Source organism: Girardinichthys multiradiatus, chromosome 6, assembly GCF_021462225.1.
Source record: "Girardinichthys multiradiatus isolate DD_20200921_A chromosome 6, DD_fGirMul_XY1, whole genome shotgun sequence".
In the NCBI taxonomy this organism is placed as follows: domain Eukaryota; kingdom Metazoa; phylum Chordata; class Actinopteri; order Cyprinodontiformes; family Goodeidae; genus Girardinichthys; species Girardinichthys multiradiatus.
In genome coordinates, this window is record NC_061799.1 from 21617971 (window position 1) to 21641742 (window position 23772).

At 39.7% G+C, this 23772-nt stretch overlaps 1 protein-coding gene across 2 annotated transcripts in view; it reads right to left on the reverse strand.

The window, feature by feature from the left end:
- The window catches only part of LOC124869964 (ephrin type-B receptor 1-B), a 285573-nt gene that overhangs the window by 17246 nt on the left and 244555 nt on the right, over positions 1–23772 (reverse strand). For both annotated transcript variants that reach the window (XM_047368261.1, XM_047368260.1), the window contains exon 13: positions 4656–4805. In XM_047368261.1, coding sequence (XP_047224217.1) covers positions 4656–4805 — 150 coding nt within the window. The remainder of the gene's footprint in view (positions 1–4655; positions 4806–23772) is intronic.

A 23772-nucleotide genomic window follows, 5' to 3' on the forward strand; every position in this document is an offset into this window, starting at 1 on the left:
TCTTACCCATGATTGGGGTTTTGAGTGATGAACCAGGCTTGGAGTTTTAAAGGCCTCAGGAATCTTTTGCAGGTGTTTAGAGTTAACTCGTTGATTCAGATGATTAGGTTCATAGCTCGTTTAGAGACCCTTTTAATGATATGCTAATTTTGTGAGATAGGAATTTTGGGTTTTCATGAGCTGTATGCCAAAATCATCCGTATTAAGACAATAAAAGACCTGAAATATTTCAGTTAGTGTGCAATGCATCTAAAATATATGAATGTTAAATTTTCATCATAACATTATGGAAAATAATGAACTTTATCACTATATGCTAATATTTTGAGAAGGACCTGGATATGCATTTACAAAAACTAAAAGAAAAAAAGTAATAATTGTAATTATCTATGAGCAAAATATTGACATTTTCAAACAGAATGGCAAAAAATGCAAAAATGTGGTCAGTATAGCAACCTTCACATCCATGCAGACAAAAAAAGCTTAATCTATAAAATCATTAAAGCTGCTATTTTTTGTTTATGTTTAAAGAATCATCTTACAAATTAAAAGAGAACAGAGAAACATAAAATGTTCTACATTATCATACAGAACAGAATTCCTCAATAATGTAATTACTTTGTTACATACAGATAAGACCTGACTAAAAAGCGCTTTTAAGCGCAGAATATTTCTGATTTAGTGATTGAACTCTACTACAACTTTTCCTTCCTCGGTCTAAAGGCTAACTCCCCATAATATACAGCTCTTTAAAAACACGGGTTTTAACTAGTTTTCGATTATTACATTTTTCAACCATCTGTCAGGTTAACAATAACACTAATCCATTAAAAACAAACAAAAAAAATATTTTCTGTAAGTGTATCTATTGAGTAATAGTGACACTTTCATCTCTGCCTCGTATTGACCCTGCCAGCACCCCTCTGCTGATCCTATATAGGCCAACTGCTGCTCGTCGCTCAAGTGACAGTTTGCATTCAGGCTGATGCGCCCTTCCTACTGACACTAGCCAATCATGCCAGCCCTGGAGGACAAAGCGGGGAAGCAGAGTGGAAGTAAAACACAGGCTGTGTCACTGTAGGAGCCACCGGGGAAATGGAAGATTTCAAATAATTAACACTGTTGAAAACAGCCACTTGACACATGCCTCTTAAAGGCTTCACAGGTTATGGTGGCCTTTTACTTGTAAGGGCGTTAGACAAGTCAAAGTTTGCCAAGTTTTTAAGTAAACTCAGTTGCTGCATGAGGGCTATTAAGGACAACAACTGAAGTGGAGTGAATACAACATATAATGCTGATTTATTTTAGATACCAAAAATCCACTCACTGGCTATTTAATTAGGTACAACTATTCAATTACTCATTTTCTTGTCACCCTGTGGACCTCTTTTTATTAACTTGACATTGTTTAAATACCACAGCCTACCTCAGTATCATTGCTGACAATGTCTATGTCTAAGTAGATACAATGCTGTTTGTTCTCTTTATGACCATAGTCACAAGATCTCAAACAACAGAATCGGATGTGGTGGAATGGCCGATTCAACTCAGGGACGCAAATGTGTGATGCTATTATACTAATATGCACCAAAATATGCAGGAATATATGCAGAAATGTTTCCAACAACCTACTGAATTGATGCCATAAGAAATTTAAGCTGTTCTGAAAGCAAAGACGGGTCCAACCTGGTACTAATAAGGGGCAAGTAATAAAATGTCAGGTGTGTGAATATGTCTATTAAATGGCAGTTTAAAGGGACTTTGTAGTTCCAATTAAGGGATTTCTATAAACAAAACTTTACAATAAACCCAAACAATCTTGCACATCAATAACAGTATATTTACATTATCTGTTATCATTTATCTAAAATACTTAGATGGAAGTTAAGCTTCTAGCATAAAATCCAGGGTAAAATATACTATGCAATAAAAAACATTTTTTCAATAGTTTACCAGTTGATCTACAAAGTTGAGTGTAGTTCAGCAAAATCTGTTCAAATGCACACATTAAGAAGATAGGGAAATGAGGGTATAAAGAGTGGCTTTAATGCTATATTGAGCAAGATGGATTTAAAAGCGTAGAAAGGAAACAGCAGCTTTAACTTTTGTGTGGATGTGTAAGAGGTTGCAAAACGGAGAAAGCAAGCGTGTATGTGTTTTTGTAAGTGCCTTTATATGTGTGTGCTCGGAGAAGGCAAACGTGCTGAGTGGCATCAGTCCCACCAGGCAGTGCTCACTGCTGGCCCACTGAGACAACATCTGCTTGGTTGGACAGTCCCAGTGGAGTGAGGTCCACAGAGGCCTGATGGTTGGCTCGTCTTCTCACTAAGGGAAGCTCAGGGAGAAAGACCTCATAGTATGGGACCACGTCCAGTGGTTGTGCGTGTTTGTGTTGGTGCCTGTGAGTATGGATCTTATCCAAGCGGACACGGGGAACAAAGCAGAGCTCTCACCAATCATTCATTGCTCTCAAAAGCTGGCCAGGAAGGAAAGGGATAGTGTGAGGCTTTGCCCATAATAAGTCTGCTTTCAAAGTCAGAGTCAAGGACATCTTCAGCGATGGTGTGGATAAAAAAGGGTGATTTATTACAGCTTCCTTTCTCAAATAAGTTATCCTTAATTGTGTATGGGTTAGCCTTCACATATAAACATGCATACAAGGCCACAGCATTTTTATGGTGAGTTTTTATTCTTAAAATGAAATGTTTAGAAGAGTAGAATCTCATTTAATAATTTTCCAAAAGTTGAATGTTGCCTCATACTGAATATAGATGCTGGAATATAGATGCTAGATGCTGTTTCTTCTATACAGTCAGAAAGTTGTAGCTTTTCTATTCATAGAAGCAGAGTATACACATGCATGTCCATGCCAAAAAACATCCCTGCAGCCCAGCATTGCAGCTTTGTTTGTAGGAAAAAACTGCTTTGTACAAAATGAAACACTGGTGCTACAAAGAAAGGACTTATTCTCCCACACAGAAGACACAGCCTCTGAACTGCGTACAATGTTTTGTGTGTAGTGCAGGCCTTTTTCCTCCTTCAGTTGTGTACATCACCAAAGCTACTTTTGCATAATGCCTGCCCAGTGGCTTGTTTGGTATAACTCTAACATGAAAGGGCAGGTGTCTTGTGCTCTATTTTTCATCAGTTAAAGCAAACTTTGAGCTCAGAAGCAAAGCCTTAAAGAGACATAAATGAAAACATTTTGTTTCGTACTGGGATGACAAAATAATCGACTTAAAACCACATTATTAAAAAGGGTAACTTTTGAACATACACATCATGTATTTCTAATTATGGCTTAAAATTATTAAAATACCCACTAAATTAGTATAATATCAGCTCTTTAAATGACTGCCTCTCCTCAGTTTTACTCAAATAAAATGTGCAATTGACCTTTCTATATAATTGACTAGCTGTTCATAACTGTTGGGTCATTGATTTGTTCTATGTTGCAAAGAGGGCCTTTAAGGTATTCAAATAAGTCCCTATGCTGACCCATAAATACAGAGTTAAATAATTTTATGTTACAAATTTGTTAAAATATTATAAAAAAGATAAGAGGTGGATTTTTGTGATGTAAGGATGTTAAAAAACCTTGATTTTGAGTTGAGTTTGGTGTCTATGCCACACAGCCATTCATTATTATTGGTATTCTGCTTCCTTGTCTCAAAATCTACAGCCTTAAAATAAATAACATTGTAAATTCTGATAGACGCTTTGATCAGCCAGTTATATTTTCATTTGTTCTGTGTTTTCTTTATTCGTTTAAGGTGTTCCAGCTGATCTGTTGATGATTTTAGTGGAAGAAAGAGCTGGTGCTGGTAACAGACACGCGAGGACACTGAAATCAACATCAGGTGGATGCAAAATTTTGCTTAGTATCATTTCTCCCCTTCTCATTTTGAAACAAACCATTAAAATGGGCTATGTGTTGTTAAAAATGTGTAATATATTGAGGGTTTTTCTTTCAATCCTGGATTTGTTTGCTGTTTTCATGTTAGCAACTGGGAGAAATATACTCTGTTCACGGGCACAGACTCAGGTTGGCTCAGAGCGTTCTGCTGCTGGAAGAGATTTCTGGACTGTGTAACTGAAAGGGCTTGAAGGTGCTTAGCTGTTCAACTAAAGCCACAAACAACACTAAAACATAGGTCTTAAGGTGTCAGTCACAATGGCACTTTTGGCAACAAATCTAATTGCATAGATAGATTCATATTTTACTCTTTCTGTAATGGGACTCAAGCAATGGAATAGCCTTCTCCTGAGCAACAGGATAATGCTGACCTACCTTTTCTCTGAATGTTTTTTATTTATTTAACATGACTATGTAATGTATATATTTTGTATGCATTAAGTGATACTTTTATTATTATTGTATTCTCTTTTGGTTTCAATGCACAATTTATGTGAAGCACTTTGTAACATTTGGAAAGGTGATCTTCAAGTAATATTAGAGTCTGCAGTGTGTGTCTGTGTCAGTAATGATGTTGTGTGGAGAAAGGGCTGTGGGGATGCCAGGGTATTTGGTTGTTTGGGTGAAGAAGGCCCGATTGTTAGAGGCACAGTTTGCCACTGTCTTTAAAAGTAAGATGCATTACATAGAGAGAAGAATGGTATAACTTCATGAAATCTAAATATTTTAAACCACTTACATCCTGGTTGGACATGTCCCAGTAAGGCCTCTCTCCAAATGACATCACCTCCCACATGACAATACCGTAACTCCACACATCGCTGGCTGAGGTGAACTTTCGATAAGCGATGGCCTCTGGAGCTGTCCACCTTACTGGGATCTTCCCACCCTACAAAATAAGTAAAGAAAGAATGGAAATATTAGAGATACTTCAAAGTTTCGATAGGGTTGATTTCTTTTCCACTTGTATTGAACCAAAGTAAGCCATATTACCCTGAATAACACAGGACCTGTCTCGACTGTTGGAGTTCAATCTCTTTTCTTTGCCCATCCACCCTGTGTTTTCATTCACTCGAAGCAAAAGCATTCACAAGATTCCGCTTCCGTCTCAGGAGCGACTCTGAACAGTCATCGACCGACATTACATTTACTACTGTCTTGTCTCCTGTCTGAAGAAAGGAAGATAGATCTGGGCTTCTGCCCCTTCATTGAGCGTTACTGGCTGTAATTGGGCTACCAGGGCCTAAGGCATGCCACGTGCCCTCTTGAATGAAATTGACAGCTGCTTGCTTTAAATTCTACGCACACACCAAAACAGTCTCAGCTGATAACATATTCACAGACGGAGATGTTTGTGCATGCACACCCACACGTCCAACTAGAGAGACAGATGCATACATGCCTGACTATACCCCTCAACTCCCTCCATTCACATCAGAGTTGAGCTCGCCACCAGCTTAATAATGCCAATTAACTGAACCTGAGCATTTGGAGATAAGCCGCTGCTGGAAACAAACCCAGAGAAACCGGCACAGACCACCCCCAGTGAGGAATAACACACAGATAATGGTTGTTTGGGATTTTTCCAAATTGCATGCTTATGTCTGACAACTTCCTTTTTTGGTAATACATATATTTGTATTATAATCATGTTCTGCAGGTCAGTGTTGTGTTGTACTACTGATGGTAAGAGTTTAAATATATGAATGAGCACACAGAGGTGTGACAACTGACAGTAAACTGAGGCTGCTCACAGGAATTTGAGGGATTTTTCTTTGAAAGCAAAGATCTTTTTTATTTAAGTTTAGATGTCTTTATTTTTACTTCCACATATTGTGCTGCTCTAACTCAAAATCTTTTCTTACCTACCAACTTCGCTTCCCCTTAAAAGTATGTTTCTGTGCTCACATTTAATGCTTCTTGCGCAAATATGTTCTGCTCCAATTTGAATCCTGCACCTTTAACTTCAAGCTTTAACGTCTTCTGTGGGGTTAACACCTGCCCTCTCAGGTCTACTTTTTTTATGTTTTATATTTTACCAATCAAAAACCAAACTATACTCTGTTGTTGGCGGTCATAAGGTTTTTATTGGCTGTTGTTCTTCATGACAGCGAAGTGGTACTGGGTTACCCCTTGATTTTTAGGGCCAGAATTTGTCTAGGTGGAAACAAAAGAGCTGGTGTTTAGTAAGCTCTAGCACCAGTTGGGCGGCCTTTTCCAACAAACTGGTTCCAGTGCCTCTTTTGTTTTCATGGAGTCCAGAGAGATCCATGAGAATGAGAGAGCGAGGTTGAGTCTGATGGTTTTACCCTTAAATAGAGGTTTCATAACAAGGGGGACATGGAAAAGAAAATATTTGTGCAACAGGAATTAACTCTGACTGAAAGAACATAGTTTTGATAAGCAATTAAAACTTTGTCTTGGGTGGGAGTGACTTGAAAATGTGTACTTTGTAATTGTTAAATCCCCCTTACAAGACTCTGCACTTATGCACAGGCACAACCTCACGAAGACATCACCAAGTGTTCAAATAGAAAATGCACTGAAGAAAGCGAATCGTTATGCAGTGTGTTTGTGTAAATGCAAGAAATATGGATGAAAGCAAGAGATCAATAAGTGAGAAAGACTGTTTTAAGGGCAATGACTTCAGTGTTTCTCATATCTATTCTTATATCTCAGTTCAGTTCATATCTGAATTGTTTCATCTCCACTGAGAACCCAGGCTGCGCCCTCTTGCTCTTGCTTATGTCTGGGCGCAGGATATTACATAGAAGCAGGAGAAAAATAATCTGTAACAACATTTAGAATGGTCAATCATCTTTCTCTGCTGGGTAAATGCCTCATGTCAAATACTCTGAATGAGTATACATGAGATAAAAATGAGTTAAGAAATACTAACAGAAAAAAATAAACTTGCTTGAAGCAAAACATTGTCTATTACAATCCCTCTTTGACATTGCTTGCTGCATTTTCCTGTTTATACATCTGGTCTGTTGCCCCAGGACCCTATTAAGATATGAGCTGGGAGTTGCTGAAAAGGCCTAAGTAAAGATTCATGTAAAGCTGTTTTCACACTACTAGTGGGACAGACATTAGTTATACTATTTTTAAGTAAACTGAGTCACAGATGTCTATGCACAGCCCTTAGTAATTACTCCTGTGGGCCATTGCTAGCTCTGCCAAAACCTTGCTTTAATAACATGAAGAACTGAATAACTCATGAAGAGGCAAAGTGAAAGGAGGAAGGCAAAAACATAGTAGTAATCACTTTTTTCAACACAAAAAGTATCAGTCCCATTGAAATCTAGCCACAGAACACAAAAATTAAAAACAGACATTTTGTTAACACAACCTGGAGTGATTTAAAAGCCTTTAGTATGAAGAGAACTCTGTGGAAGCAGTAAAGGTCAGATCAGATTATTACACACACTGTTTAAAGGATACATAACTAATGTTTTTCACCATCTAAAAAGAATGTCTAAAACCAATTAAACTTTTCTTATTTAAAATCCATTAGGATACCATTTTTTCCATTTGCCAAATAAAAACAATAATGAGAGAGAGAGAGAGCTTTTTTCAAATTACAAAAATGTCCTTGGAATTTCTTTTTAAAGCATGATACTTGATTCAAATGTTTTAGGTATCCTTGCACAAGTTTCCCACAATAGTCTTCATGAAATTTAGCCAATTTCTTCTTACAGAACAGGTATAACCGAGGCAGGTTTAAAAGCTGCCTTGCTTACACGCAACCTTTCAGCTCTGCCCACATGTTTTCTATGGGAATGAGATCAGAGCGTTGTGACGTTTACTCCAAAAGATTAACTTTGTTGTTCTTAAGCAGCATTTTAACTAATTTGGTGTTGTTATTAAGGTCTTTGTCTATTTGGAAGACCTATTTGTGCCCAAACTTCCTGACTGATGTCTTTATATTTACCTTCAATATTTCCCACAATGTTCTTTCCTCATTATGCCAACTATTTTGGAACATCAACCAGCCCCTCCAGCTGAACAGCGCCCACAAAACAGGATGCTGCCACTCCCATACTTCATAGCTGGAAAAATGTTCTCAGGCTTGCAAGCTTCCTCTATTTTCCACCAAATTTATCAATTGACATATAGTCAAATACTTTAACTCTAGTTTCTTCTGACCACAGGACATGTCTTCAAAAAAATAAAGGTCTCTGTTACATGTGAACATTTGCAAACTGTAATCGTTTTTTAGCTTGCTTTTGGAGCAATGGCTTCTTCTTCTCTGAGTGACCCTTCAGGCCATGCTGATACAGACACATTTCAATGTGGATGATGGCACTCAATAACCAGCTACAGCCAGTATCTTCACAAGAATTAACCTTTCACAAGCTGACAAAACCATAATATTATTTTCTGGGCTTTTGCAACTGGTTTATATGAATAGAAATCTTAGGTATTGTATTTCTATTTTCTAATATTATTGCATCTAAACTTCTGAATTTCAATGATGTTATGATTCTGGCACGTCTGTTCTACCCTATCTCCCTGGCTGCAATCAGCAGATTAGATGCACTGCAGTGTAGTGCAATCTGTGGAATGCCAACCACCTGTGTCTTCCCTGATATATACCGACTCTGACAAGCAGACGGTGCCAGATTTTTGAAAGCCATTCGTGTGAGTAGATATCCAGCGTTCCTTCCTGTCTGATCATTGTTCTTGACCTTGCCTTGCCTTTTGCATTTATGCCTCTGACTGCTCCCTGTCGGACTATTTGGATTTTGGTTGTCGACCTTGTTTCCTGCATCTGGTTTATGCCTCTGCTTGCCCCTTGCCTGACGCCTCTTGTTCCGATCGTTGCCCCCGTTTCTGTCCTTGGATTATTGAGCCAGCCTAGCCCTCGGATTATTCAGCCTGGAGTCACTTCTTACCTGTGCTGTGGAGATCACCGCCTGCCACCCACTGAGGTTTCCACTCTGGGTTTCAAGTTCCACTCAAGACAAAAGCAGATTAGTGGCTTTTCTGATCCCTGCAAAATCTGGAGAGACTACAAGTCACTAATCCCTCTTTCTGCCTCAGTGATTCCTGGAAGCTGTGAGGAGTGTTACCTGTGTGACGTTTTCCTGTGGTGGAATAAACCTTTTAAACTTTCAGTACTGTGTCTGGCTGAATCTTGGGTCTGCCTTTTTCTGATTCATAGCAGAAAAATTTGGCCAAAAATGGACCCATCGCCAGCACAACAGTGGCGTACCCACGTTGATGAGACCCTTTCCTGGTTGGGTTCCGGCATGGAGGAAATAATTTCCACATTACGTTCTGGCAATCTTGTCTTCGAGCTGCCACCGTCACAAAGAAACCACGCCCAAGTAACACGGACAACAGCAGAGGTAAGGGCGCCACGCCTCTCTCCTCCTGAGATGTTCAGGGGAGACTCAGACCAATGTCCAGCTTTTCTAACTCAGTGTGAAATTCATTTTGAGCTTCAGCCGTCATCCTTTCCCACTGAACGTTCCAAGGTGGCATTTGTTATATCTCTGCTGGCAGGAAAGGCAAAACAGTGGGGAACTGCTGAATGGCATAACAGGTCTGCATCTTGTAATCTTTATGAAACTTTTTCCAAGGAACTCATTCGAGTTTTTGACCCAGTCATTCCAAGTCGTGAGGCCGCAAGAGGATTATTGTCCCTCAAACAGGGTGATCAGCCTGTCTTGACCTATATAATTGACTTTCATTTGTTGGCTGCAGAGAGCTGTTTGAATGAGGCAGCACTAATGGATTAATTCATGAAAGGATTAAACGAAGACATCAAGGATGAGCTAGCGACCCATGACTATCCTTCTTCCCTGAAACAACTCGAGGATTTGGCTGCTCGCATTGACATTCAGCTGGCAGAGAGAAGGAAGGAGAAGCGCCATGTTGATTCTAGAATTGCGCCGCTCAAGGTGGCAGCAGGTTGGAGTAGCTCTGTTACTTTTGACTCTGATTTATTCTTTTTTGGGAATTATTCCTCTTGTGGTAGATACAGTTGATTCTTTTTTTGGACAACTGTCCACTCCGGTGTCTGATGCTGTGCAGCTTGGAGGATTTTTCTTAATACTTAATATTTTTGGACATTTGTTATAATGTATTGCCGTGGCAACGGGGTTGTTTCTTACAACCGGGAGCAGCTGATTAATATCTCAAAAGCTCAAATAATACTTCAACTACAACCCCTAATCCCTGATGAGTTGAAAAGGAGACGCCGTGGATGCAGAGCAGGAGCTAAGAGAAGAGAGAGAAGGAGGAAGTTCAATCCATCTCTTCCGTCGATTATGATGGGCAATGTGAGATCGTTGGGAAACAAGTTGGATGAACTCCAAGCCCTACAAAGGACCCAGCCAGAGTACCGGGCATGCAGTATTATGTGTTTTACTGAGACATGGCTGCAGGATCATATCCCCGACTCCAGCATCTCTGCCGGGCTTTTTAACCATATGAGCAGACAGAGATTTAAAGAGGAGCGGCAAATGTAAAGGAGGTGGACTGGCAGTACTTGTGAACAACAGATGGTGTAATCCAGGACATGTAACTGTGAAGTGTCATCTCTGCAGTCCAGATATTGAACTGTGTGCAGTAGGTTTTCGTCCATATTATTTACCCAGAGAGTTCACCAGTGTTATTTTGGCAACAGTTTACGTTCCACCTTCCGCTGTTGCCGACACTGCATGTGATGCCATCAGCTCAGTTGTTGCTAAGCTACAGACACAAAACCCCAATGCTTTTGTGGCAATTTCTGGTGATTTTAACCATGCTTCACTCTCTGCTACACTTCCAACATTTCAACAGTTTGTCAGCTGCTCTACCAGAGAAAACAAAACATTGGATTTGTTTTATGCAAATGTCAAGGACTCATACATCTCTACAGCAAGACCTCCTCTAGGCAAATCAGATCACAATCTTGTTTTTCTCTGCTCGAAATATAAGCCCCTTGTTCAGAGGCAACCTGTAATAAAGAGGACTGTGAGAAAATGGTCACAGGAAGCTGAAGAAGCTCTGCAAGGTTGCTTTGAGGCTACATACTGGGACGCACTGTGCCAGCCACATGGAGAGGACATAAATGCCATGACTGAGTGTGTAACCGACTATATAAACTTCTGTGTGGATAACATCATCCCCACCAGAACCGTGAGATGCTTCCCCAATAACAAACCTTGGATCACCAGTGACCTGAAGGACCTGCTTAACAAGAAAAAAAGAGCCTTCAGAGAGAGAGACAGAGAATTATTGAGGAGTATACAGAAGCAACTTAAAGTCAAGATAAGAGACAGCAAGGAGGTGTACAAGAAGAAGCTGGAGAGCAAGCTCCAGCAAAACAATATCAGATATGTGTGGACAGGGATGAAGAAGATCACAGGCTTCAAGCAGAAGGATGATCAGACCGATGGAGGTCTGGACAGAGCCAATGAACTGAACACATTCTTCAATAGGTTCAGTTCAGAAACAAGCTTCACATCCTACTCTCCTGCTCACAGCCAAACAGACATTCCACCCTCCTTTGACAGGACCCACAGCTGTCCAGTAACACCTCAAATTTTTTATCTTCCACCTCAGCCCTAGACCGTTCTGCTTCTACATGTTTGCCTTCAACCATATCAGAAGATGCTGATGCTTCCTTTGCTTCCCCCTCCCACCTGTGTGTCTCAAGAAGTCAAGTGAAGATGCAACTGGAGAGACTGAATCGGAATAAGGCTGCAGGTCCAGATCATGTCAGCCCTAGAGTCCTGAAGGCCTGTGCAGAGCAGCTCTGTGGGATTCTGCAGCACCTCTTCAACCTTAGCCTGGCCCAGAAGAAGGTTCCAGTGTTGTGGAAGACCTCCTGTCTTGTTCCAGTACCAAAGAAAACTCATCCATCAGACCTCAATGACTATAGACCTGTTGCCCTAACATCTCACATGATGAAGGTCCTAGAGAGACTCCTGTTGGCCCACCTGAGTAAGCAAACAGTAAACCATCAGGAACCCCTTCAGTTTGCTTATCGCTGTGGAGTTGGAGTTCAAGATGCCATCATACACCTGCTTCAACAAACCCACTGTCATCTGGACAAAGCCAGCAGCACTGTGAGGATCATGTTCTTTGATTTCTCCAGTGCATTTAATACAATCCAACCTGATTTGCTTTGTCAGAAACTCCAGAAGACTCAGGTGGAGGCCTCAACAATCTCCTGGATTAAAGACTACCTGACAAACAGACCACAGTTTGTGAGACTGAAGGGTTGTGAGACTAACCAGGTAGTCAACAGCACAGGAGCACAACAGGGGACTGTACTCTCACCATTCGTTTTCACTCTTTACACCTCAGACTTCCAGTACAAGACAGACTCCTGTCATCTGCAGAAATACTCGGATGATTCTGCAGTCGTGGGGTGGATCAGAGATGGACAAGAAGCTGAGTACAGGAAGGTAGTGGACCACTTTGTGGCATGGTGTGGAAACAATCATCTAATTTTGAACGTGACTAAAACAAAGGAGATGATTGTAGATTTTAAGAGAAACAGGACTAAGTCAAAAGCTATTACTATCATGGGAGAAGAAGTGGAGGTGGTGGAGTATAAATACCTCGGTGTTCACCTGGACAACAGACTAGAGTGGAGATGCAACTGTGAAGCCATCTACAAGAAGGGACAGAGCAGACTGTACTTCTTGAGGAAGCTTAGGTCCTTTGGTGTTTGCAGCAAGATGCTGCATATCTTCTATAAGTCTGTTGTGGAGAGTGTGATCTCTTCTGCCATCATCTGCTGGGGAAGCAGCATCAGAGCCAGGGACTTAAAAAAGCTCAACAAGCTGATAAAGAAGGCTGGCTCTGTTCTGGGGACTCCTCTGGAACCTCTGGAGATCATTGTGGAAAGACTACAAGTCACTAATCCCTCTTTCTGCCTCAGTGATTCCTGGAAGCTGTGAAGAGTGTTACCTGTGTGACATTTTCCTGTGGCTGAATAAACCTTTTAAACTTTCAGTACTGTCTGGCTGAATCTTGGGTCTGCCTTTTTCTAATTCATAGCAAATGGAGTAAATAAAGAAAATTTACAAAAAGAATACTCTCAATAATCTGGCATTTAGGAAATACAAATAATTTTGGTAAACTGGCATAGAACAGAAAAAGATTAGCTGATTTTATGCCAGACTGAGATAAAAAATTGTTATGTGTTTTTTTAGACAGCTGCATATGAATATCTTATTTCAACTGAATATGCTGCTATTGATTGGAAAAAAATATGTTTTCTGTTACGTTTAAAGAGAAATATTGCTACTCCTATCTTGGACAACTACCTCAGACTCTGTGGAGATGAGCCAGAGTTCATAGTCACTGCAGCAGCAAAACTTCTCAACCTTGAGTGGAGAAAAATCCAATGATATACCCCACAAACTCTCTGGATAATAACTAAAGTAGGTGACACACAGTGCTTGATTTTCTAGCTATATTGGGTGGTTCCATTTCCTGCTTGATGAGTTTTGGCTCTTTAAATAAAAAGCAAGGCTTCATATGGGTGTGAAAACATGAAATTTATGTGAACGAAAAAAAAAAAGTTTCTTCCTACATATGCTGGTGGACAATACACCTAGCTATGTTTGCACACACAATTCCAGGCCAGAAAACCTTGAGCCAACATTAGAGCGTGTTGTAATCTTTGCATCAACAAGGTGAGATTACAGAACGTTACTGGCTCCACCTGGTTGTGAATGCCTCTGTCAGGTTGTGACCAGCAGAGACAGCTTGTGATAAGTCTGAAATGGGGTCTGAGAGACAAAGGACAAGAGTTTGGTGGTCCGGTGACATGTGGTATCTTTTACAGCAAACAATATACCTGTCATAACATTGTGCTAGCTTGAACTGTGAATCCACTAATGTGCAGATCATTTCATGTAGACTGTCAACAAAATGCTGTATGTGGAATGTGGCAAAATTTAGAACACGAATTGTCAAGGCCGTCATAGAACAGTGAACAGTTGTCACTAACATCTTCCAGATAAGCTTGTTGTAAAAAAGCCCAGTGCTTCTTGTTTTTACCCATCGTTCTCTCTTGATATGAGCCATTTAGGGAGTCTGAATAAACTTTCTAAGCCATCTGGAAGTCAACTATGTAAAACTTACTTGCTGCCCCCGCCTCCCATCCCTTCCCTCTCCTCTATGCCTTTACTCCACCAGCTTCGGTAATCTATTTCCAAACAATGCACACTCAAATGGGCTTGAGCACATTTACTTAGTCTGGGCAGAGTACTCCATCAACATAGTTTTAATGAAATCCTGAGTGCCACGATCTGCCCTGGATGTCTGCCCAAACAGAATGAGAAAGAAAGTGAAGGGTAAGTGCAGTAAGAGGCAAAAAGGATGAGTGACAGAGGGACTTGAGGGAAAAATAGCTCAAAGAAAAAAAGAAAAAGAAAGTCATTTGGTGACTTCTGTGACTTTCTTTCAATGAGGTCTCACAGTAATGAAAACAGGTATAATATCTATGGGAACCTTTGATATGCAGCTCAGGTTGGAGGATCTGTTAACATCACAACTATAAGTCATGCAATTCATCTTTATGGAAGAGTGGGAGGACTACAGCCATTGTTGAAAGAAAGCTACAAGGATACCTATTTGCAGTTCAACACAAATATTGTATGGGACACAGCAGTCTTGCGAAAAAAGCTGCTCTGGGTATACGAGACAAAAAAAAGTTAACATGCAACATACTATGTTTGGCAGAAAAGTAATACAGCACATCTCCACATATAGACCATTCTTACTTGGAAAACACATATGGGAGTACCATACTGTGGGGATACCTGTATTTATCATAGACAGGGAAGCGGGAGTTGAGGGGCAGATGGTTGGAGATAAATGCAGAGCCACCCTGGGATGTTTTCAATTAATGTACATTCATTCATGTGTTAGAAAGAGATAATAAGAGTCAAAGAATCAGAATCAGAATCAGAAAAGCTTTATTGCCAAGTACGTTTTTGGACATACAAGGAATTTGTTTTGGCGTAGTCAGTGCAATACAATACAAATTAAACAGTATAAACATATCTACAATATAATATAAATATATGTGCACAGTTTTAAGTGAGTGAGAGTAAATATAGAGCAGTATAAGATGCAAGAGCAATACAACAGTGCAGGTGATCATTGTGCAAGTATGGCAGTGCAAGTAAAGCAGGAGTCCATGCTGAGCGTTAATGTAACACATAGAGTTACAGGTTGCAGGTGTCCTGTCAGCATAAAAAGGGGGGGGGAAAGGGAGAATGTCAGGGTGGTTTCCGGGCTTTGTTAAGCAGGCTGGTGGCAGATGGGAAAAAACTGTTCTTGTGGCGTGAGGTTTTGGTCCGGATGGACCACAGCCTCCTGCCAGAGGGGAGAGTCTCAAAGAGTCTGTGACCGGGGTGGGAGGGATCAGCCAGAATCTTCCCTGCCCGCTTCAGGGTCCTGGAGGTGTACAGTTCCTGGAGCGACAGTAGACTGCAGCCAATCACCTTCTCAGCAGACCGAATGACACGCTGACGCCTGCCCTTATCGTTGGCTGTAGCAGTGGCTTACCAGATGGTGATGGAGGAGGTGAGGATGGACTCAATGATAGCTGTGTAGAAGTGCACCATCATAGTCTTTGGCAGGTTGAATTTCTTCAGCTGCCGCAGGAAGAACATCCTCTGCTGGGCTTTCTTGATGAGGGAGCTGATGTTTGGCTCCCACTTGAGATCCTGGGAGATGATGGTTCCCAGGAAACGGAAAGATTCCACAGTGTCAATTGTGGAGTCACAGAGGGTGATGGGGGCAGGTGGGGCTGGGTTCTTCCTGAAGTCCACAACCATCTCCACTGTCTTTAGAGCGTTGAGCTCAAGGTTGTTCTGGCTGCACCAGTCCAACAGATGGTCCACCTCCCATCTGTACGCGGACTCATCACCATCAGAGATTAGTCCGATCAGGGTGGTGTCATCCGCAAACTTCAGAAGCTTGACAGACTGGTGACTGGAGGTGCAGCTGTTGGTGTACAGGGAGAAGAGCAGAGGAGAGAGAACACAGCCTTGGGGGGAACCGGTGCTGATGGTCAGGGAGTCAGAGACGTGCTTCCCCAGCCTCACACGCTGCTTCCTGTCAGACAGGAAGTCAGTTATCCACCTACAGGTGGAGTTGGGCACACTCAGCTGGGAGAGTTTCTCCTGGAGCAGAGCTGGGATGATGGTGTTGAAGGCAGAGCTGAAATCCACAAACAGGATCCTGGCATAGGTTCCTGTGGAGTCCAGGTGCCGGAGGATGAAGTGAAGGCCGGAGGATGAAGTGAAGTGACTAAATCCAATTGAGAATTTGTCACAATACCTCACCAAAAATTGGCTAGCAGTATGTATATCGGTGTATTCATGTACGAACGTTGTCAGTGTAATTGGGTGAATGCGCCATTAGGGTTAATCTTAGATTCAATTGTATGATTGGGAAAGGGGTACACTGTGTAAGTTCAGTCCATTTACCATTTACTTATCAAATTCTTCTGTTCCATCCAATTTCAAAAGTAATCACAGAAAAGATCTCAAGATATTACTAAATTGAACAATTGTAAATAAATTAAGAAGCACTGAAAATATTTCATTTAAAATGGACTAAAATAAGATTTACTGGTGATGCTACATTTCTGTTATGTCAAAAAACTGCGTCTGACATACACATTCCCTCTAGTATCAGTGATACCACCCCTCTGAAACCTTGAGCAGGTGCTTATATATTTTTTTCCCCCCTTGTTTAATTTAATTTGTAAATATTTAATGTGTCATTCTATTTTCCAAAAAATCAAAGAAACTGATTAAAAGCTTCAGTATTTTTCTAACAAGATACATTTTTTTATCACCAAAATCAATTGCATTAAATTGCATTTAGTTTAAAATTTAGACTTCCTCTATTCTGTTAAAACATACCATTTCTACCATCTGCTGGCACCATCAAATTAAAGCCAGCTAGTATCTATCTCTCTTTTGATATAAAACCTAATTTTAGAAATTGACCTTGGCCTCAATTTCTTCAAAGAATGTAGGCTATAAGCAATTACAATTACTTATCTAACTGGGGCAAAAACTGAATAGTCCTAATTTTTCCCTTCAGTGTTACTGGGAGCATAGTTGAGAAGTACCCCGTTACAAGAACAATAAAAGGCTAAAATTATGCCTCACCATGTGGTCAGTGTGCAATTTACAACCAGCCTCCTGTTTGTCCCCTAGATTTAGCATTAAATGATAAAATTAGTTTTACTAAAATTTAACAACTATGACACTGACTCAGTAAAATTCCTGTTGATTTTAAAGAGATTTTGTTTGATGGAATTTCTAAGTATTCTGTTACCAAGAATGGGTAACAAAAAGTTAAGCCTACATACAGGCAGCTTATCCTAGGTAGCCATAAATGAAATATCTAAGTATTGTCTGTACTGTGTGGATTATCCTAAGTATACACTCTTGGATTTATGACGAGTCACAATCTAAAGAGATAAGAGCAAAATTAGATTAAATTAAATTGAACTCGAGTGTTTTCTCTTAGCCAGAAGTTACAGCAGTATGGCGGTATAAATATCAATTGTTCATGCCAAGCCTTTTGTTTTGAAAATTACAGTTTTGAAGAAGTCTGGTTTTCAGGAACTAAAACAATAAATCATTCCTTTATAACTTTACATTCTACATGAAATTGCACTTTTATGGAGAGCTTGCAAATAAATCCTGTTACTCTCCCTCTGATTTAGTAAGCAAAATTATGCGAGCATGATTTCTTTCATTGTGAGAATGTAAGTACAGCCAAACAATCACAGATGGCAAATCAAAGCTCTACTTATACTGACTGTGGCAAATATGACAGAAAGTATAAATCGCACTAGTGTCATTTATCCAGAAGAGTACTATTTGTAGCAGAGACCAGGTATCATGTTTCTTTGTTGTTATTGCAATGTATAACTTCTTGATATCATATAAATTGCTTTATCTTATTTCCTATTTATTTTAACCAGTGGATATTATATGCTGACTTCTTTCTTCTTTCATCTCATTCTCTCTTGTAATGAGAAAACTTTCCCAGTAGACATCAAAATGAAGATTAAAGAAAATAATTTTAAATGTGAAATTATTTTGCTTGATTGGTTTCATTTCCAGTGGAAGATCATGTTTGATGACTTCACTGTTAAAGGAAAGTGAAGAAATCCTGGGCAGGAGAGTGTAAGCATCTTTGCATCTTCATATGAAATGGTGTCCATTTCCATGGTGTGAAGTGAGTTGGGAGTGCAAAGTTACAAAAGGAAAAAAATAATATTTCAATTGGGAGGCATGGAGGACAACTGTGTAGAGAAAGACAAATGTGAAGACAAAAATTAGACACATTGTCCACATTGTCATAAGGGACTTGCACCTCATTCAGTGCTTTCTAATAAAAATAATCTATCTCCCTAACTCTGACTGTATAAATATTTTACTGCAAACACAGACACATGCTAAAAAAGCTTATTGTCCTGAAAGCAACGAGAGCAGGAAGGGATGCTAATAGTAAACAAACAAATGACAGAAACAACAGGGCAGTCCACACATTGGGAGCATTGAAGCAGAGCTGAAAGAGTGTCATTTGGGTCACAGGGATTTGATGGATGAGCTTTGTTACTGACTCTGTGACCCTGCCTTTCAGCCTCTCTCAGCATCAGTGACACAAGCAAACACAGAGGCAGAAACACAAACACCTTTAAAGACACATGGGTATTGTGAGTGTAAATCTTCACAAACACAAAATGAACACAAACATCTAATCACATGATGAGGTTCCCATTGGACATATTATGTACAATAAAGTGTTTAAGACATGCAAGGCAATGACAGCCTTTTGACATCATCAGCTGAGGCACAAGTAGAAATTATGACGCAAACCTGCCTCCTTTACTGCCCAGTGAGTATAAACCTTCCATTATGGACTTGACACGTTTTGCATGTACATTACAGACACTCCAAGACTAATTTCTCTGACCTGTAGTGAAGAAAAAGCTGAGGCAAAATAAAACAGAAGCTCTCGATTTACTGATCTAATTTTGACACTTACCTTTGGTCATAAGATATGAATCAATACTGAAACTAGATTCTGGACAGAGCCCACTGGAAGAAGACCCCGGGGAACACCCAGAACTCGCTTGATGGAGTTCTTTTCCTTTTGGCCTGAGATCCCTTGGGCTTCCCCAGAATGAACTGGGAAGTGTCGTTGCATGGGCAGAGGGCCGTCTAAGTCTCTTACCTGGATCTGATATTTCCACAACCCAATCTTGTATTGTGAATTTTTCGGTCAAAAATACAAGATCATACATTTTCAGTTTCAGACCAAGATTCCTTATTTTCACTCTCATATGTTACAATATTGTGTCCCATAACTTTCCTTGTACACTCAAAAAAGTCTTACTTGCTTACAAATACGCTCTGCTCCTTCTTAAAACTATATGTCTACAGTCAGATTTAATCCATCCTTTCAGTTAAACTTTTTCTGCTTGTGGATAAACCTGCGCTCTCAGTTTTCTTCTTTCTTCTTATGGATGGATGGATGGAATGTGGAATTCATTTTTTCCAAGGTTATATTATATTATATTCCAGTCTTTTCTTCAAGATATGGAGATTTACTAATCTTAAAAAAAATCTCAAAAATATACAAAGAAACAAGCAAAAGCAAAGTGTGAAATTAACATAAAAAAAACCCAGTGGCTAAAACCTTTAAAATAATTAACACAGAGCACCTTAGCAAGACCAATGCAGTTCAAGTATTGTTTTGTAAGCCTAATTAATCATGACTTTGGTGGGCAGCCAACAGAGAGGGAGGACAGCCTCCTTCTGTCTTAAACTCTACAACACTGCTCCAAAGTGAACCCACATTCAGGGTTAACACAATTACCAGCATGTCCTCCCAACCACGATCCAGAATCACACTGCAGGCACTGTAATTGCTGTGCCCGGAATTGCAGGCAAAAATTAGAAAGGCAGCAGAGGAATAGGGGTGATTAATTTGCTTGAGGAGGCCGTTGGTAACTACGTAAATCATTGGCAGTGCAATTTAATTTCCTTATTCTGTTGTCCTTGTCTGCGATGCAAGTCTTGCACACATATTTGTTAAAGAGTCAGGTCATAACCACAGAGCCTGTAAAGTGAAGGGCATAAGATACACACAGTTTAATTACAAAGAAGGCCAACAACATCACGCGGTGCTTGTTCCATGTGTGCTCTGTGTCTGCTCTTCTGATTTCAAGGCATTCTGGATCAGAAAGGTGCAGATATCAAAGGCTGTCTTTGGTTACATTTCATTTATTTAAAGCCTAACTGCAGAAGATAGAAGAGGCAGCAGGTTGCAGCTTGTGAAGGTCCTCTCTTGAATTGGCAACGAATTGAGTTGTAATTAAATACAGATTTGACTTACTTTACTAAAGCAGTACCCTCAAAACACCAATTCACCTCATCAAAAACCTTCAGTGTCTTGACATCAGACAGTTCATTCGATCTTTGGGTTTTCCAAGTAATACCTTCAAAGAGACTTTATACAGTTTTGCATTAACCAACATCAAAACACTGACCACAATCTATAGCCCAATCCTTTTAAATCCTGTTATATTAGCCAGCTCAGTGGTGCAAACAGCTGAGGTGCTGCTCCTCTTTGTTGTTAAATAATACCCATTCAGCAAGGTTTAGCCACAGGGTTCAAGCATACAAAGCATGTTATTCCTAGGGAGCAATTAGCTCTCAGTCACCCGAATGTAAGGTCAGATCTCCTTTGGCTTCGAGGACACTGCTGCTCATCACACCTTGGTGATCAACTCAAGTCTAATTAATGCAAAAGAAAACTCTTGACTGTGTTTTGTGTTATTGTTATTTTTTATTATCTTATATTCAGATGGGAATAGTTTATTTTAAGAACTTTTTTGTACTTGTGTGGCACAAACTCACACGCCACCAGAGTGTTTTTGATCTCAAGGTTTACAAGTGTTTTAATACCTCTGATGCTCATGAACCTTTTATAGAGTGATATATTAAAATGCATTCATATTTATTCATAAGATATACTGCCCTGCCACTGAGATGCATGCTTACATTGTATACCATGAAGCAACTGCAAAAGAGGAAACCCCATGGCAGTTGTGTAAAACAAGTTTTAGAACGGGGCAGACGAAATGCAGGACATGGCTGAGGGAAATAAAAGGTGTAGCAAATAAATATGAGACTATTATAAATCCAATACTCCCATAAGCTTGACGGTGTTCAGAATAAAATGAATTTACCACTTTCTTGCAATAAGAAAAAATATTTTTCCCTTTTTCATTTTTTATCACTTTACTACATTTAAAAAGGTTATAATACCCCTCCATCAAAAAAACATAATTTAAATACCTGGATTTTTTTTAAGAATCCCAGGCAATTTGTGTGCTTTCTGATTCCACTGCTGTGAAAGGCTGCAGAATATTTATTTAAATTAGCCTAATGACATGTGGAGAAATTGTGAGGAAAACTGCACTACAGCTGCAGCATGTGGTGGTAATAAGAAACCAACGGCAAAACAAGCAAAGCCTGACCAAGAAGCCTGTATCTTGCCATTTGTTCTCAAAACAAGATGGAGAACAAACAACTGGCTTTTTTGCTTGTGGTCTTGGACCATATTGTAATTGAAAACTAGCGATCTGCTAGGGAAAGGCAGGTGATCACCATACGACAACATCTTAGAAAATTACAACTCACAGATTTAAATATGGCGGGTGAGCAGAAGTCAGAACACTGCAAGAAAGGGTCGCCAATCATTGTTGCTCAGCACATAGCCCTGCTGCTTTTAAAACAAAATTATGGTGCAAATGGTTATGCTAATTATTATATACACCATTGGCGATTGCTCTAAGATTGCAAGGGACGCTGAGCTTCCCCTAAAATGTCAAAAAATAAGTGATCAAATATATACTGTTGTGTGTACATGTCAGTGACTAAATATGCAGTACAACGCGCTCAACTTTTGTTCAGAATCAGCTTCTTATCACTGGTAACGACGCGGCTTTCCTCTCACTCATTCCCGCAGCTTCACAGTGCTTTAAACAGTGAGTTCAATAGCGAAGCAAAAATGCTGGGCTTTTGTCCCGCCCATCGGACGCTCAGCGTCTCTGGGGGTCTATGGGGCAGTGAATCAGCAAATCACCAATCTTGAAATTGAGCTTCCCCTCCTTGAAAGACCAGCATCCGCCACTGATATACACCACATAAAATATTAAAAAGTTCCTTAACTAATTGTAAAAACACTGTGCACTTTTTGTAGCTATCAACATTGGATCATTGTGTGGTTGGAACATCCACCTTTTACAAAGTTTTACAACTGAGGAGGAAAGTTGTTAAAGGAAGTTGTTTGGCATGTGTAGGAAGAGTGCAAAAACCATCAAGGCTCTGGCCAACCATTAAATCAAAGATTCTGGCAAACAGTGCAAATATTGACAGTGAAGTGGGTTGAACATTAGCTAGGATTCAGAGTGTGTTGACCAAGAAAAATTCAACTTCTCCAAAATTGAAATCTAAGCTCAAGCTTAAATTTTCAGTGGCTCACATGGACAAGCAAACAGTTGGACAAAACGGGATTGTCTAATAGAACAATGATCCCAAGCATACTGGTTGGGAATGGACCAGTAATGAGATGCACTGACATTTAACCTCTGGAATGGACTCAACCTTGACCCTATTGACAATGTGTTGCCTAAGCTCAAAAGCTTTGACTTTGCCAGGAAAACAAGCTAGTTTAGATGACCTCTTCTAATTATGCCCACAGGGGTCAAACATTCAACTACAATTTACAGGAAGCTGGTGATCACTACAAAAAGTCTGGTTTCTCTGGAAATTGTTGAGAGACATTTACCCAAATTGTAGTCAGTATGTGTGTATAAATTTAGTCTTTTATGTATACTTTTGACCCAGATTGGATCTTTGTAAAATCCACACATTTTCTAGGTTCTTTGCCCAATTCTTGTTTTTTTGAAGTTGATTTACTGAAGTCGGTGTGGTGTGTGGCATAGCGGTACACAGGGCACCCCGTATACACAGGATATTAGTCCTAGAAGCAGCCCTGAGGTTCAATCCCATCCTTCAGACCTTTGATTCTTGTCTTCCCTTCACTCTGTCTGATTACTGCAAATAAAGGCCACAATTGCCTTAAAACTTACAAAACAAAAATGTTTTAAAGAGATTCATGGAAAAAAGAATGAGTCAAATTCCTCCTTTAAAGATGAAAAAAATAAATAAAACTTGAAAACCATTGATGATGTATGGGAATGTCTGACAAGAACTGAATAAAAACAAACACTGGGCATTGCAGTTATGAATAGTTCCATACCTAGTAGTTGTAATACCAACATACCCATCTATTACATCTATTATACATCTATTACGGCGTTAATGATCTAATTACAGTATCTTGAAATAAGTAGATTATTTTATTAAACAGCTCCTTTTACAGATAAAATTCACAAAGTGCTACACAAAGAGGGCATAAACAAAAACAATAGAATTAACACATGATTACAAAGAAATCATCCTGTTTCTGTTTTGACATCAACTTTCTTAGTTTGGAAATATTTTTCAAACAATAAAAAACGCTTCAGACAAGTTTTTTGATTGACCTGCAAGAGACATTGAGCAGTGTAGCTGAATATCATCTGTATAACAGTAATAGGAGATATTATGAAGTCTGAAAGATGACTATTCTTGGAAGAATAAGGATAAATAGAAGAATAGGAAATAGGTGTATGTGAAAGTTTTGCCTTCATATTCTTAATTTTTCTCTTGAAGAATGTCAGAAAGTCATCACAGTCAGATTTTGAAAATGCAGGTATGAGATAAGCTTTAGGAAATGTTTTTATTTAT